This window comes from Chaetodon trifascialis, chromosome 13 (assembly GCF_039877785.1).
Source record: "Chaetodon trifascialis isolate fChaTrf1 chromosome 13, fChaTrf1.hap1, whole genome shotgun sequence".
Taxonomy (NCBI): domain Eukaryota; kingdom Metazoa; phylum Chordata; class Actinopteri; order Chaetodontiformes; family Chaetodontidae; genus Chaetodon; species Chaetodon trifascialis.
Window position 1 is genome coordinate 26,644,178 of NC_092068.1, and position 14,999 is coordinate 26,659,176.

The 14,999-nt window shown below is 45.5% G+C and overlaps 1 protein-coding gene across 2 annotated transcripts in view; it reads left to right on the forward strand.

Annotated features, from left to right (window-relative positions):
• atrnl1a (attractin-like 1a) overlaps positions 1 to 14,999 on the forward strand; it is a 206,239-nt gene that overhangs the window by 61,906 nt on the left and 129,334 nt on the right. For both annotated transcript variants that reach the window (XM_070977907.1, XM_070977908.1), the window contains 5 exons: positions 637 to 824; positions 3,696 to 3,909; positions 4,037 to 4,228; positions 12,067 to 12,315; positions 12,648 to 12,785. In XM_070977907.1, the coding sequence (XP_070834008.1) occupies positions 637 to 824; positions 3,696 to 3,909; positions 4,037 to 4,228; positions 12,067 to 12,315; positions 12,648 to 12,785 (981 nt within the window). The remainder of the gene's footprint in view (positions 1 to 636; positions 825 to 3,695; positions 3,910 to 4,036; positions 4,229 to 12,066; positions 12,316 to 12,647; positions 12,786 to 14,999) is intronic.

Consider the following 14,999-nt stretch of genomic DNA (forward strand, 5'->3'; position numbering starts at 1 on the left):
TTCTCGTAAAGCTGTTCAATCTTCAGCACAGTTTCTTATCCAGGCCATCACATTAGCTTTGAATTGCAGTGTAATTCCCCTCCTGTCCACAAGTTGCCCTCAGTGATCGTCCCTCCTTTGCTGTTCACCTGACTGTCCACCTGCCTGCACACCTGCTCCTCAGTACTCATTAGTCTCAGTCTGTGTGTACCAGCCCTCGACCAGCATCCATCACTCCTGCATTTTCCTTTTTGGGCTTGTTTGCTGGCTGTGGTTTACCTCGACCAAGTAAACATTGTCTAATCCTCCTGCCGTCTGCTTTTTCTGCTTCTGACTCCTTTTTTTTGACTTACACTGCTTACTTTCTGTCGTCTGCTGTTTTCTCTCTTATTTCCTTCAGTGGAAAAGACGATTGAGCTTGAATTTAAAACTTGATTAAATGTTACACATGCTAATGATGGCATGTTCAATTATATGCTAGTGTTAGCAAGCATCTAAGCTAATGCTAACTGTAGAGCTGTTGACATAATAACTTGGTATGCTAACCTAATTTACTATTCAAGACATTACTGAGCTAACATGCTAAACCCACTGCAGACATGGTTAAATTGAATGTGATGATGTGATGAAATTAAACTGATGTGTGTTTGTGTGCAGGCCAGCTGTGTGGGGAGGGCTGGCATCATGTCGGGGAGGCCTGCCTGAGGATCAACTCCAGCAGAGAGAGCTATGATAACGCCCAGCACTACTGCAAGAACCTGGGAGGAAATATAGCCTCTTTGCTCACAGACAAACAGGTCAATTTTGTTCTGGAAGAGCTACAAAAATACCAGCTGCAAGACAAGGTGGGTGGTGTGAAAACAAATCAGAGTAAATGAATGACATGTGACAGGCCTTTGTTGGTCAAAGCTGTTTCCCGCCTCCATAAAATGCTACTTAAGGTTATTAATGATATAAAAGCCAAACTTCATGTTAGCTAAGCTTGTCCAGTTTAATATGAGCTTAAAGTAGTTTGAAAGTACGTTACAGGCGTGTCTGTGCCTGACTGAGCAAAGCTGAGCTTTTAAATCAGTGCACACGCTAATGTTGTCTTATGTCTTGTGATTATTAAACCTGAGAAGTTGGGTTTGTAAGCGTTAATTATCGGCCTGCGATCGTTCTTCTCGTTGATAGTGATGATTAAATGACCCATCCTGCTTCAGCTCTAATGTCAGACAGAATCCATGGAAAAATGAATCGTGAAGGTCAGCTGAAGATGACCTAATGAGGCTTCCACAGTCTGACTGAGACACACGGAGTGGCTATCCTAAGTCTTTTCAGCATGAAACGCCTTCTCTGTGTTACCTCCCTCCTCTGCAGCTCAGCGAGGAAACAGTCTGTGGACACAGACAGACGGACAGGCAGAATTTTACACTCAGAATAATTTAACTCTGGAAAATACCCACTTGATGTGAAACCTCTCCGTTGGCTGTAATTTAGAATACATTTTCCCGAGGAGCGCGTCCTGCATCTCTTTGCCTCGACTGTGTTAGAGAGGGATCACATCAAGGCCAGTCTGGAGAGGACGTGAGCCATTACAGCAACCACTAACTTTATTAACAAACAGTGTATGACGAGCATTGTGTTAGACAGACTTGAATAAATCTGAGCATTCCCTTTTAATAAGTGTGTAAAAATACCTGCATCTCATCAGGCTGCTTTATACTGAAAGTAATGAAAGAAACAAATGCAATTTCCTCAGAGCCACGGTGCGTTTGTGGCAGCACCATATACATATGTGTAGTCTAATTAAATGGCTGCATCTGAAAATAATTTTAGCTTTCAGCTTCCTTTATGTTTCCTGTGGAGACTGAAGGACTGAACTGTTCCACTGTGGACAAGTGGAGCGATATTCAGTTCATTTTAAGACCCAAACTACAGACTGTATACTGCTTCTATGACACTGAGATTTATTATAAGCTGCCAGACAATTTGTTACCGTGGCGTCATAAATACATAGTTGTTTATTAGTAGATGTCAGCGAGTGGAGATCATAAAAGCTGAGTAATCGAGCACAAGTGTTCAACAACATCTAATCAATGGAAGAACCCAGCGCTGTGGTTTCACAGCTCTCTGTTAGCATCTGAAAAAGCATATTAACATTAATAATGTGGAAATTTTACACCACAGCTGTGATAATTTCAGGCTGATTTCAACATTCAGACGTGTTAAAAAATCTCTCGCAGCACCATGAGGAGTTCAGAGGAGTGAACGTCTCCTCAGGATGTTTCCAGCGAGCTTTCTTAAACTAAAAATAAACAGGAGTGATCGTCTGAGCCCACCATGAAGCAGGAGAAGCTTCGTCATCACTTCTCGTCGTGCCGATGAGTGACAGGATGTGAACGTTTGTTTCCACTGAACGTGGACCTGTGGTGTTTATGGGGGGCTGTTACTGGAGACCCTGACATGTTCGACCACACGCAGACTTTTTCTGCAGCGTCAGGAGAAATGTGAGCAGATATCTGGACGCTGTCGACTGGAACAAAGTATGGTTCTCTTTCTTCTTCTGTCTTCTAGAGAAGTGGCTGTTTTTCTAGATAAATCAGTCCAGTAAGAGTGACACTAAAACGCCTCCAAGGCAGAGCAAAGTAACTGAAAGCCTTTCTTAAACCATGTGAGGGCAGCACTCTGAGCCTTATCCCCAGCAGTCACACTCGCTGTTCGTGCTGCTGATGGTGAGTGATGGAAGTTTGAACACACTGAAGGAGAAGGTTTGGTCTGAGGTCTGAGCGTTTTTTACAAGAAGATTCTTGCAGATGACTTTATCTGGGATTTATTAGCTGGGAAACACAGTGGGACCACAGCTTGAAGCCTCACCTCTTCAGAGTTTCATTGGCTGTTCGAAGCGTCAGTCATCTGCAGAGTTGGTTGTGATTGGCCCTTCTCTTCAACTCAGAGTGCTATTGGCTGCTTTGCTTCAATATTCCTTTATATTCCTTTGCTTGGCTCGTGTGGCAGATCGTGATTGGTTAAGTGAGGTGTTGTTTGAAACCTGAGACTCCACAGAGGAACTGGAGACAAGGTGGCGCCAACCTGTGGATGTTTCTGGAAGCTGTAAGAGGAAAGTGTAAAGTTTGAGGCGTTTCCATGTTTTCCATCACAGCTGTGGGAAAATCCTTCTGACTTCCATCAAATGAAACGTTAACAGTGATGATGTGATGATCATCAATCATGATCATCATTATGAAACAAATCGCGCTAGTTTGGCAGGAAATAATTCACATGTTCACTGAACTCCACTAAGCTGCTATAATTATAGTTTCTGCTTTAATAACAATCACAGTAATTTGCTGAAGGTTTGATTTGGATCCACTTTCATGTCAAAGCAACATTGCGTTTGTTTCTCAGCCTTCTGGAAGAAAACTTGTCCGTTACTTCACTCCGTGCACTCGGCTGTGAGTCCTTGCTCCTGTTGGGTGTGATTGTCCCCGTGTGCACGTGAATCCAATTAGTGCTCATTATTTTCCTTTTTAGTGTTTTTAACAGAATCAAACCAACACAGAAAAGAAGAAACAAAAGTTTATCAGGATTACTTCTCAGTTTTCTAGCTGATCTGCAGCTTAAATCTCTGTGTTTTCTCTCGTTGGAAGTGAGCTCCACCATGTTTGACCTAAGATCTGCTGTTATTAATTAAAGATATTTCAGATCTCCAACATGTTTTTTCTCTCCCCCTGCAGAGGTTATCCCCCTGGGTGGGCTTGAGGAAGATCAACGTGTCGTACTGGGGCTGGGAGGATGTGTCGCCCTTCACCAACACCAGCCTGCGATGGTTACCCGGAGAGCCCAGCGACTCGGGCTTCTGCGCCTACCTGGAGCGAGCAGAGGTGGCCGGGCTGAAAGCCAACCCCTGCACGGCGACCACCGACGGCCTCATCTGTGAGAAACCCGCCGGTGAGGAAGAACGCTGAAAAAGGAGAGAGAGAGAGCAGAGGATAAAGCTCAGATCTGAACCATTATCTCATGATGTATCGCGCTCAGCTTAATTCTGGCCTTTTCCTCCATTTGTCCCGTTGATCAGGGAGTCCACAGAGTCAGAGCGCTCGTCCCTGTAAGACGCCCTGCTCTCTGCGCACCACCTGCGCCAACTGCACCAGCCAGGCCATGGAGTGCATGTGGTGCAGCAGCACGCAGCGCTGCGTCGACTCCTCGGCCTACGTCATCTCCTTCCCCTACGGCCAGTGTCTGGAGTGGCAGACCCAGGACTGTACCGGTGAGAAAGGGAGGATGGTGGACATCAACAAATGTATATCACACTGCGCTCAGGAGAGGGTGTCAGGTCTGCTTCTGTGTCTTCAACACATCAACAAATGTAGGAAAAACTTAACTCAATGGCCACTTGCTGGCTTTTTCAAATCCTTACAGACTGATTGAAAAAAAGGTGTAAGATCTGTGTCCTCTGCACGTGATGTGAACACTACGTGGCTGGATGAGAAAGGACAGAGGTTGTAGCTACGAGACAGAGACAGATGTTCAGATGGATGAGTGAGGTGATGTTAGCGGTACAGCTGCAATATGCTGAGGGAACATGGAGTCATTGTAGACTCGTATTGATCCCTTTCTTATCAGCAGTCAGGCCTCACACACACACACACACACACACACACACACACACACACACACAGTGTCTTTTCCGTAGCTACAGGGTAGAAAATTGATCATCTACAGCGACACACTGCCGACTCGATATGAAGTCCTCGCTGCTGTCTCTAAACATTCCTCTCACATTAACACCTCCCTCGGGCAGCTGGAGGTTTTTCACTTTGGCCGCTGCTTCTCCACGTTGGTTCTGTTTGTGCGTACCTGTGTGCAGGTGTGTTTGTGTACGTGAGACAGCTGAGGGAGCCTCTCTGAGTTTTCAGCTTCTGATGATTTCTTTGTTTTATACTGTAAATGATCAGGACAGGATTTCCTGCCTAAATATCACGTCTGTTAACTTATCAAAACACATCCTTGACTTCCATTCAGAAAGACTTACTGTAGAATAATAGAGCCAAAGACACCGACCTGAGACATTATCTGTGGTCTGTCTCTCAGAACAATGAGAAATAAATGCAGCAGGTTTTAAATAGATCAATCTAATTATAGAGTAAATGGAATCAAAGACACACTAGAGACACTTTTATTTTGTGTGCATGTTTAATTATTTGGTGGTTTTTTAAGTTACTGGTTGTCCAGTTAACAAACGGACAGCCAGACGCGGCGGCTGCATGACTTAACGAACCTATTGAAGGCGATGTTCGTTGTTTGTATAAGCTGAGGACATATTTTATTCTGCTGTTGAACAGCAGAGTATTCCCCTGAGGCCAGACCCTCCATTGGTGCTTGCGGTCTTTTGTTGGACAAAGCGTTGCAGCTTCAGAAACAGATTTTTGTCTTGTGACGGCTGTTTATTATTCCTTGCTGCTGCCGGTCGTCTGAGTGCAGACAGCTCTCCAGCCCACTGTTAGCAGAGCCAGATTGTTTTCCCTTCTTTCGTTTTACCTTCATTGCTTACATAATGGCACCGTTTCCTTTTCTCCTTTATTATTCATACCTCAGCTGGATGGCAGAAGGTGTGTAGGATGCTTCTGTTCTGCTGCTTTGTACCTTTGTCGCTCAAAGTACGGCATATAAACGTGACATTTTTCAGACTTTTTAACTTCTCAGGTGCAGCATTGTTGCGTCTCCCAGTCCAGCACTCTTTGTATAGTGTTTCATAGTTAACTTTCTGCTTCACTTCTCTTGTTTATGGATTAATCATGTCTTGTTTTGGATCCAGACCTGCAGGGTACAGCTGAAGGATTCATGACCTCGGCTCTGGGAGCTGCTTTCACAAAAATGAATGCTTGTCTGAGGATCCAATTTCAACTGGGTCATTTCTTTATCAGATAAATTTAGCCCAAGGCTTTGTGTATCGCTCCCATTTTTCATGTTGGCTGGAGGCTAACTACACACTCCTCAACACAACCTCTTGAAATAATTAGCTCAAGTGTTGCCCCAGCAGTCAGATTTGGAAGTTTTGAGAGCTTTTCCAATGAAAGCCTAATTGTGCAGTGCTATTTTTGCGCTTAGAAACTGGACATCATCAGCTTACATGAATTTTGAGCTTCACTCTGCATTTATTCATGTTTTTTCAGCCTCTCACCTCTCTGCCTCCAGCATCTGCTCCCTAAAGGTCCTGCACCTGCAGTGATATGGCAGTGAATACAGCAACTGTAAATTATTCTATAAATGAAAGTTTTCACTGTAGAAGTTGTCGGCTTGACAGCGCTGCTCTCTGCGTAACATGTGAGGTCAGTGTTGGCTTCTGGTGTTTCTCAGCCACCGCGGACGCCCACGCTCCTGCTGATCTATCCTGTTGGTGCTGCCGGCAGTTGTTTTTGTCATTGTTGTTCAGCAGATAGAAAGCCTCAGAAAGACCGAGCTGGAGAAGAACTGCAGTGGTAACCCTGCGAGCTGGCAGCTCATAACGCTGCTCATCAGCATGAAAGTGTCACAATGTGAGTCAGTGATTACAAAGTGGACACCAGCAGCCAAAGAAGAGAAACAAGCGTTCAGCAAATGTCATGCCATCATTAACAAGGACTCCCCTTCAGCCTCAAGGCTTAACGTCACTGAACTCACAGAGGACACAATTACCAGCTGAAACATGGACTCACATTGCCTAACGTTTCACCCCATACATGTAATGCAAGTAATAGGAATTGAAGCAGTAACGAGTGGCCACGCCGCCGCTCAGACAGGAAGCGCGGCCTCACACACACAAAAGGTCTGTCTGAAACCACCCGAACTGCAGCTGTGTGGTACAGAAACGTCAGCGTCCTCTGTGACGCAGCTCTGTTGTGTTGTTCATCTCATAATGAAACACTGGCTGAGGTTAAATGACTGTATGTAACCTTTGATTTGACGGTGCAAACAGATTAGCAGCCTTTTTCACACACTGTAAAAAGTGTAAAAGCACTGAGTGTATGGCACATATAATACTGTATACAGTGTGCAGGTGGGAGTTTTTGTATTGAGGTGCAGTGTCCTAAAACTGTGGTCTGTATGTGAGAAGGACTCCTGCGCTTCCTCGAGTCTTAACAACACAAAGCTGAAGGTCAGCACTGTAACCGTACTCTTAAACAAGACAATGGAAACATGCGGCTGTCTTCGAGCATATGGAGGAGCACAAACATTAGGAACACCTTTCAGTCCAGAAACACCAGAACCAGCACAGAGATGAACCAACACCCCTCTGCTCTGCCACAGCTGCCGATGGTTCTGTGGTCGTAGCCGCTCTTGCATTGGTTGAGCTGCACAGAGAAACGGTCTGACTGTGTTTTCTGTTCCACACGATGTCTGTCTGCTGTCCTGTAGCTTCACATGCTACGAGCAGAGCGAAGCAGAAGGCAGCTTATGGCTCCTACACTTGATGTTTTATGTATAGGGGCTCACAGATCTGCTGCTACCGGCTTCAACAGTGCTAACTGTCAAATACTGTAGGAGCAAATGGATTGCGTAAGATGAAGCCAGGCGATATGTGCTGTCCAGGGACAGCAAACGTCAAACCCGCAGTGATGAACAGAACGTGGCACTGAGACGTTTGTGCTGAGAGAATATTTGATAACATGAAAATTCCCCCAGCAGGAACAAACAGTCCTTTTCTTTGCTGCAACAAGATAGCCGAGGTTCCTCAGATCATCCGTCATGTGGTGTGTTTCAGCATCCTGGAGCTTGTTTCTGTCAATGAAGACGACTAATATCCTGATTTCAGTGGAGCTGTGTATTTCGGGAAGGTTTTGGAAAGCAGCACAGAGTAGAGTCAATATCACGCGAATCACATGGTGGACGTTCTGCTCTATAGCAGCCAGCGAATGTTGTGCTTAATGTTTGTTGTTGACAGAACTTTAAAGGCATTAAGGCTCTCGGTCTCCAAGTGACGACAGCAGCTGAAACCGGCGGAGATGCAAACTCACGTCCTCTCGGATTTGACCCAGTTACTTGTTTTATGTTCATTCCCATTTCCATGAAGTTGATAGAAACTCTTCAGACGCGGTGTTCCCTGATGTTGAGCGAAAACACTCTGAAAGTTGAGTTTACGTATGTCAGCTGGTCGGTCAGCTGGTCAATCCACGCTTTGGTCCGGAGTGAAATGTTTGGGGAGCTGTTGGACAGATTGCCCTGAAATCTTCTCCCAGAGGGATGAATCATTCTGACCTAATGACTCCCCTTGTTTGACTTTTTGGATTCTCACAACGTTGTTTACATTTAGTTGTCAACAGATCACTGGAAGAGACCCAAAGTGTCAGCGTCCGAGTTGGTGTCCAGCCCTCATTAGTTCCAACAGTTGAGCTCTGTAGCACTGAGTAATGACACATGTCAGGCCCTGGATTCACAGACAGTCACTGTTCGTGGGATCAGTTCATCGCTGTTGTTTGTTTTCAGGATTTGTTGTCAGTATGAAAAACCTCCTTTAAGCTCTACTTGACCGCAGACTCTTGTTTCAGATCTGTCTGTTGACCCTTCACAGTTGGTCTGTTCGTCTGTGTTTTCCTCCTGTTAAATCTACCAGCACTAAGTCGTAATTTAATTGCAGTAAAGTGCAATAAATGGAAATTGAATTACAGCGGTGCCTCTTGGCTCACCCCTTGTTTGCTGCTGAGCTGTGGATGCAAACATGCAGTGAAAACTGAATAATCACCCTTATTACAAGAAATTAGAGGAGCATTAACATGTAAGCCATTGAAGTGCATTAATCAGCGTCCCAGCAGTCAACAGTCTGTCAGCAGCTCCATCTTTGGACCGTGGTGAGATCACGTTTGCTTTTTATTCATGAAATATGTTCCTCACCCTCATGAGAAACCAGGCACCGTCCAAAGGGACGCCGACTCTGCAAATAGCCTGGAGCAAATGTCATGTAATAGCACAAGGTGCAGCTAAATCTTTGGTGCTGTTAACTAAAACTAAAGCCGTGTTCACGCTGCAGGCGCTCGCTTGAATGTCACACTTTCCTCTCAAATCCTCATCTACTGTGAGTCCACGAGACGACGTGAGACAATAACGTCTCGTTTTCCTTCTCCTGTGGAGCACGGATGAAGCCGGAGTGTCAGAAATGCTATTAAAAAGTGGAGAAGGCTCAGAAGGCGAAAAGAAAAGAAAAAAGAAAACACAGCAGGTAAATTATGTTATCTGCACAAAGCCGTTAGGTAAGCGAACATCTGAGGACTCAACGTTTCCGGTCTGCACAGGAATTAGTTCTTGCCCACAGCCCTTCAGATCTGTGAGCTGCTTCACTCGTTGTTTAGTGTCCTCGGGCCCGTTTCATCATGCAGTCACTGATTTTAAGGTTTCATAAATGAATCACAGTCAAGAGCTGTAAATGCACCCTACAGTGTGTTTATGAGGCGCTTTACATAGAGAGATTAACTGCATCGGAACAAGGCGGCGCTGCGGGTCGGGTGGTGGAGCAGTTGGCCAGTGGTTCGATCCGGCCCCTGCAGGCCACATGTGGAGGTGTCCTTGAAACGTGCTGTGTCATCGCCGTCCACGCACCATTAACTTTAAGGTATGAGATGAGTCTCGCGGTGCTCTCTGGCCTCGTGTTGGCGTCTTTCACCAGGTGTTCGTTAGCAGTTTGCCAGTGACAGACTTTCCATAAAAAGGCTCCCGGTTGATATGAAGTCTCATCATCTCATGAGATTTAAATTCACGGATCGAGCCTCAGTGTGTGGATGTGATGTTGTGACTGCTTAAGCAGGTCGCTAAAGATAGAAACGAGACAGAACACAGCACTTAATTGTGTTTGCAGCCCGAGGTCGCTTGCATCAGCAGCATGTTTTTTTTCTGGCTCATTTCTGCAAATTGGTGAAGATTGGATGAAATTTTTAGAAGAGGTAAAAACAGTTTTGCCAAAAATTCAAAATAGCAGAACAGCAAGCGAGGCGGGAAAGGGCTCGACTAACAGCGAGGGATCCAGTGAAGTGAAAGTGAAACCTTTAAAGCTAGGATGTCAGATGACCCTCTCATATGTATTTTCATGTATTCTGTATGTTTGTCCCCTAAAATACTGACTGATTTTAGGAAAAGTTTGAGAAATACACCTGTTTGCACAAAAGCTGCTATTTTCCACAGTTTGAAAATAAACTGACCGATGACAGACGAGCGCAGTCACAGTGAAGTGTCCAGTCAGGCGAGGACAGGGTCGGTGTCAATGAAGCAGAAACCGGCTGGCGCTGTGTCATGTGACCTGACCCGGAGCGACACAAACCGGCTGCCATGAAACTGAAAACTGGATCTATTAAATCAAAGCGAAGCGAAGAATTTACTGACGTTAAAATGTGAATGTTTGGTGCTTAAAAAGTGTGGCTTCACAAAGAGCAGCTGCCAGTTTCTGCAATTTGAGTCCCATTTTGAAGCGATAAACAGGCCTGGTATATTTATTGGATATTAAAGTCTGCTCTTGGGTATGTAAATATGTGCTTTTCCAGCAGAGGAAACCCTACTGTGTGCTGGATTAGGGATATTCTGTTGAACTGCCTCTCTTTGAACTGTTGACTATAGTGGAGATCCAGCGAGTTGTCTGAGGAGTAAAAGGAGAGAAGAAATAAGGGGAGGCGAAAGAAAAACGGGAGGGGAGAACACAGTGGGGGAGAGAGGACGAGAGGAGGAAGATGAAAACAAGAGGGAGCGTACCATCCTTAGTGATTTCATCGAGCCTAAAGTGTTTTAATATAATCCATAAAAAATCAAATCAAAATGACAGGAAATGAGAGAGGGGGTACAGCGGCGAAGAAAGCAGCGCCGAAGGGCCGCGAGAGGGGAAGACGGCTCAGAGAATAGAAAAGATGCAAAAGAGGTGGATGAAAACATGGCAGAGAGGAGATAAAAGAGTGAGTGTGAGAGCAGAAGTTTGTAATTATAAAAAGGGAGAGAGAACAAATGAATCAGCGTCAGCACAGCTGAATAATGCAGCGAAGGGCTTACAAACACATATGGGGGGGGTTCAAGCAGAGCTAGCTAGCAGGAGCACAGAGACAGGAAGAGATTCAGGTTCAGCTCGAACATCTGTGGCTTATGGAAAAGGCTTGTGTTCAAAAGAGAAAGAGCTTCTGGAGAAATGCTAATTTCACTCGACGCTGCGTTTGAATCATCTCGCCGGGCTTTAAGAAACAACACCTCGCACAGCTCCTCTCAACCTTTTGGTCGTACGCGCCAAGATACCCACCGAGTCTTAGGTTTCTCCCCATCTGAGCGCGTTTTCCCGCCTTCGCTTTGTAGACTAGAACTTCTCACGACAGCTGACGAGGAGAAGAAGAGCAAAACAAGGCTGAGAGCTTCTGGAAAGTTTGTCGCTGGTGTCGCCTGTCAACAGAAAGAGGCCTTCGCTCCAGGTTTTTGTTTTCCATAACATAAAAACAAAATGTGGCGTTTTTAATTTACGCCAGTAAAGTGTTTTTGAATGTCACGTCCACTTTCTGAATACAAATGCGTCTGTTGACACGCGGAGCGGAGCGGGAAGCAAAAGTCAATTTGGTTAGAAACGCTGAGGGTCAGAGAAAAGGTGGAAACAAATGACGGCGAGTGTATTAGAGGAGGAAGATTATATCACTAAAGGCTTTTATTGTGTTTGTGCTTTGTTTGAGGCTCTTTGGATTAACTATGCTTCAGTGTGAAGGACAGAATATGCCTGAAAGACACTTTACTTTCACTCTAATGTGACTGTAGGACGTCTTTGATAGGACACTGCAGACACAGACGTGGCTGCAGTTTAAAGGCATGTGAGGAAATATTGTTTGACTGTGTTAAAGGTCATTATTCATCATTCAGTTCAGTTCATCACAGCTGGTTTAAAAGGCGTCCCGTGATACTGTGGACATATAAGCTAATCGAGCATCACAGGTGTCCCTCCTGTCCTTAACTGGTATTTTCTTGCTTTATATTTACCTGTGATGCTTTATTGGTTATGTTAAGGGTTTTTTTATGTTTTTGGGGACATGTGAAGAGTTTCTGCTGTGAGACAGACGGAAAAAGTCTTAAAATGGTACAATGGACTAACTTTTGCTCACTGGTCTCTAATCTGGTCTCCAGCCCAGAACTGCTCAGGTCTGAGGACGTGTGCAGACTGTTTGGAGCGGGCGGAGTGCGGTTGGTGTGGCGACCCCAGTAACACCGGCAGGGGCGTTTGCATGGAGGGCTCCTACCGAGGCCCCCTGAAGCCCGCGAGCGCCAGGGCCGGACCCCGAGAGCGAGACAGACTACGAGACAGGGACATGGTGCTGGACCAGAATCTCTGTTTGTCCGATAGAGGCTACAACTGGGCCTTCATCCAGTGTCCAGGTGAGCACAGCATGGTGACAACAGGTCACTGACAGAGGACAGAAGCACCAACATGACCGCAGTAAATATGAGAAACACCTCTCACAAGCCACCGCCGGCGAAAACACACCTGTCCAACAAAACATGGACACCGCGATGTCAAAGGATTCATTTACCGACTAACACTGTGTGTGTGTGTGTGTGTGTGTGTGTGTGTGTGTGTGTGTGTGTGTGTGTGTGTGTGTGTGTGTGTGTGTGTGTGTGTGTGTGTGTGTGTGTGTGTGTGTGTGTGTGTGTCTGTTTGTGTGTGTGTGTGTGTGTCTGTTTGTGTGTGTGTGTGTGCGCGCTTCCAGCGTGTCAGTGTAACGGTCACAGCAGGTGTGTGAACGGCAGTGTGTGTGAGCACTGTGGGAACCTGACGGCTGGGACGCACTGCCAGAGCTGCATGCCCGGTTACTATGGCGACCCCATCAACGGAGGGAAGTGCAACGGTGAGTGCAGAGTTCACGGAGGTTTGACGTGTGCTCGTGTTTGGTTGGTTCATGTTCCTCACGTCCTTCATTGTTTCTGTCTGATTGTCCAGTTTTACTCTTTCTGCCTGAATATTGAACTTCTTTCCAATCAGATCATCTGGTTTGACGTGTTTCTGTGTTGTTTTAATGTTCTCTTAAAGGGAAACAGCAGATACACAATTTATCTAAAATGTTTCCTTAAATAAGTTGATTCTACGGAAGCTGAGAAGGGCCATGCTCACAGATGTTGTTTTTTTTTTAAATGCTGCCATCTCAAGACCACAAGTTAATTTTACCTTATATTGAGAAAAAGCTTTTTTTTTTTTTCATCTCAAAATAATAAAATAATCAGTTTATCAGGAGAAAAAAAAGGTCGTTCCCTCCCATGACTTAATAACATAATCATGTTTTTCAGGCATCAGGAGGGCCAGCCTGCTTCCTGACGACTGGAGCAGCTAATTAGAGCTGAAAATGTCAAATCAAAGAGCGGCGATTATTGATCGACGCGTCAGACCGTATTAACGCGCTGTGAGCTTTCCTCTACAGTAATTAGCCGTAATGTAAATACTCACGTCGAATCATTAGCAAAAACATTCTTACAGCAAAGTTCATGAAAGGTTTTTGTGGTTTGTGTGTCATGATTCACTCGAATGAATCTCATGAAGTCGCTTGTGATGAATTAACTCATTATCTTGATAAGATAAGATAAGATAAGATAAGATAAGACTTTATTGATCCCACTCCCGGGAAATTAAGTTGCTACAGCCAGCAAGTATTACAAAGTATAGAGGATAGAGAAGTCCATCTATGTACATGTACAGTATGTACAGATGATACAAATACTAAATACCATAAAAATACTGCAGCCCATAAAAACAGAATGCCAGTATTCATAGGAGGAAACCATTGTCATGTTGCATAGAAAGGAGAAACTGACCCCTTTTCATAACTTCGTTATGTCGAGATAAGAAAATAATGAACTCAAGGTAACCAATAAGAAAACACATCGTTGAAGTATGGCTACTCTGAGCCTCCGTACATTTCTCTGGGAAACCAATTTGCTTTAAAAAACCAAAGTTTTCACAGAACTCAGTCACAGAAAAGACTAAATATAGAGAATCCCCCTTGAAGCTGTGTGCCGCCTTCACTGCCTCCTCTGAACTGCTTTCATAGAAATCATGAGCCAATCATGAAAAACATGACGGATGCCAGCAGTCTGCAGCGCTGCAGTGGACATGAGCAGCCTGAAGGGGGCACTGTTTAAAAGCTGTGTGCTCAGAGCACTGGCGCAGTGAAAGGGGAAACTGGAGTGGTTTGGACTGGGCTGTGGTGTGCAGACACTGGGAGCAGCAGCTGAGGCTCAGCTCAGTCTCTGCTTTGTTCTCTGGTGGCTCCTGGCGAGCGGCGGACATGTTTAGACTCAGAGAAATATGTTGCTGATGCAGGCGAACGCTGCGTTGGCACACGTGCTGTACGTGCATCCATATTGGTCTGCGTGGAATGTGTCCGTCAGCAGTTTCCTCGTGCTTTGTTTGGCTTCATGTGGAAATAATCACAGCAGATCCCATTGTTGGAATGTTAACCACAGATTATGTGAGTGGGTTCGATGATGGAAAGCAGACGCCACAGGAAAACGGGTGTGTGCAGGGGGGTGCTCGCGGCAGAGGGGGGGCTTGGGAAGGTGAGCGATGTGGGCCTCGTTGGGAGGAAACATCAGAAATGGGAGAGCGTAATGAATGAATGAGTGACTGCTGGAGTGTGAGCGAGTGAGGGAGGTGCAGTGACATCAGTCTCGCTGTGACAGATGTGCGCTTTGGCTTGGCGGCGGCAGCGGCGTGACATTAAATCGCTCTTAATCATTTTCTTATTTCCTGAGTTGACTGGTGTCTCCGTCCCTGGCGGCTTCTCGCGGCGAGCATGGCGCTGATAGATGCACTCCTCCACGCAGGACGGCCTCCGATGCACTCTGGCTTTCCTTGCAGTATTTTTCTTGTCTCTCCGTCCTCTCTGTCTCTGTGTGGTTTTGTCTCTCTCCTCTCTGGATCGCCCTCTGCTCACGTCCTCCCTGCTCCTTCTCTCCCCACTTGCTCCTTTCTTGGTACCTCTTTCATGCCATAGTTGTTCAGTTTATCTCTTATTGCTTTCCTCTTTCATCCATTCTCTCCAGCCTTCATTCTCTTTTTCTTTCCTCTT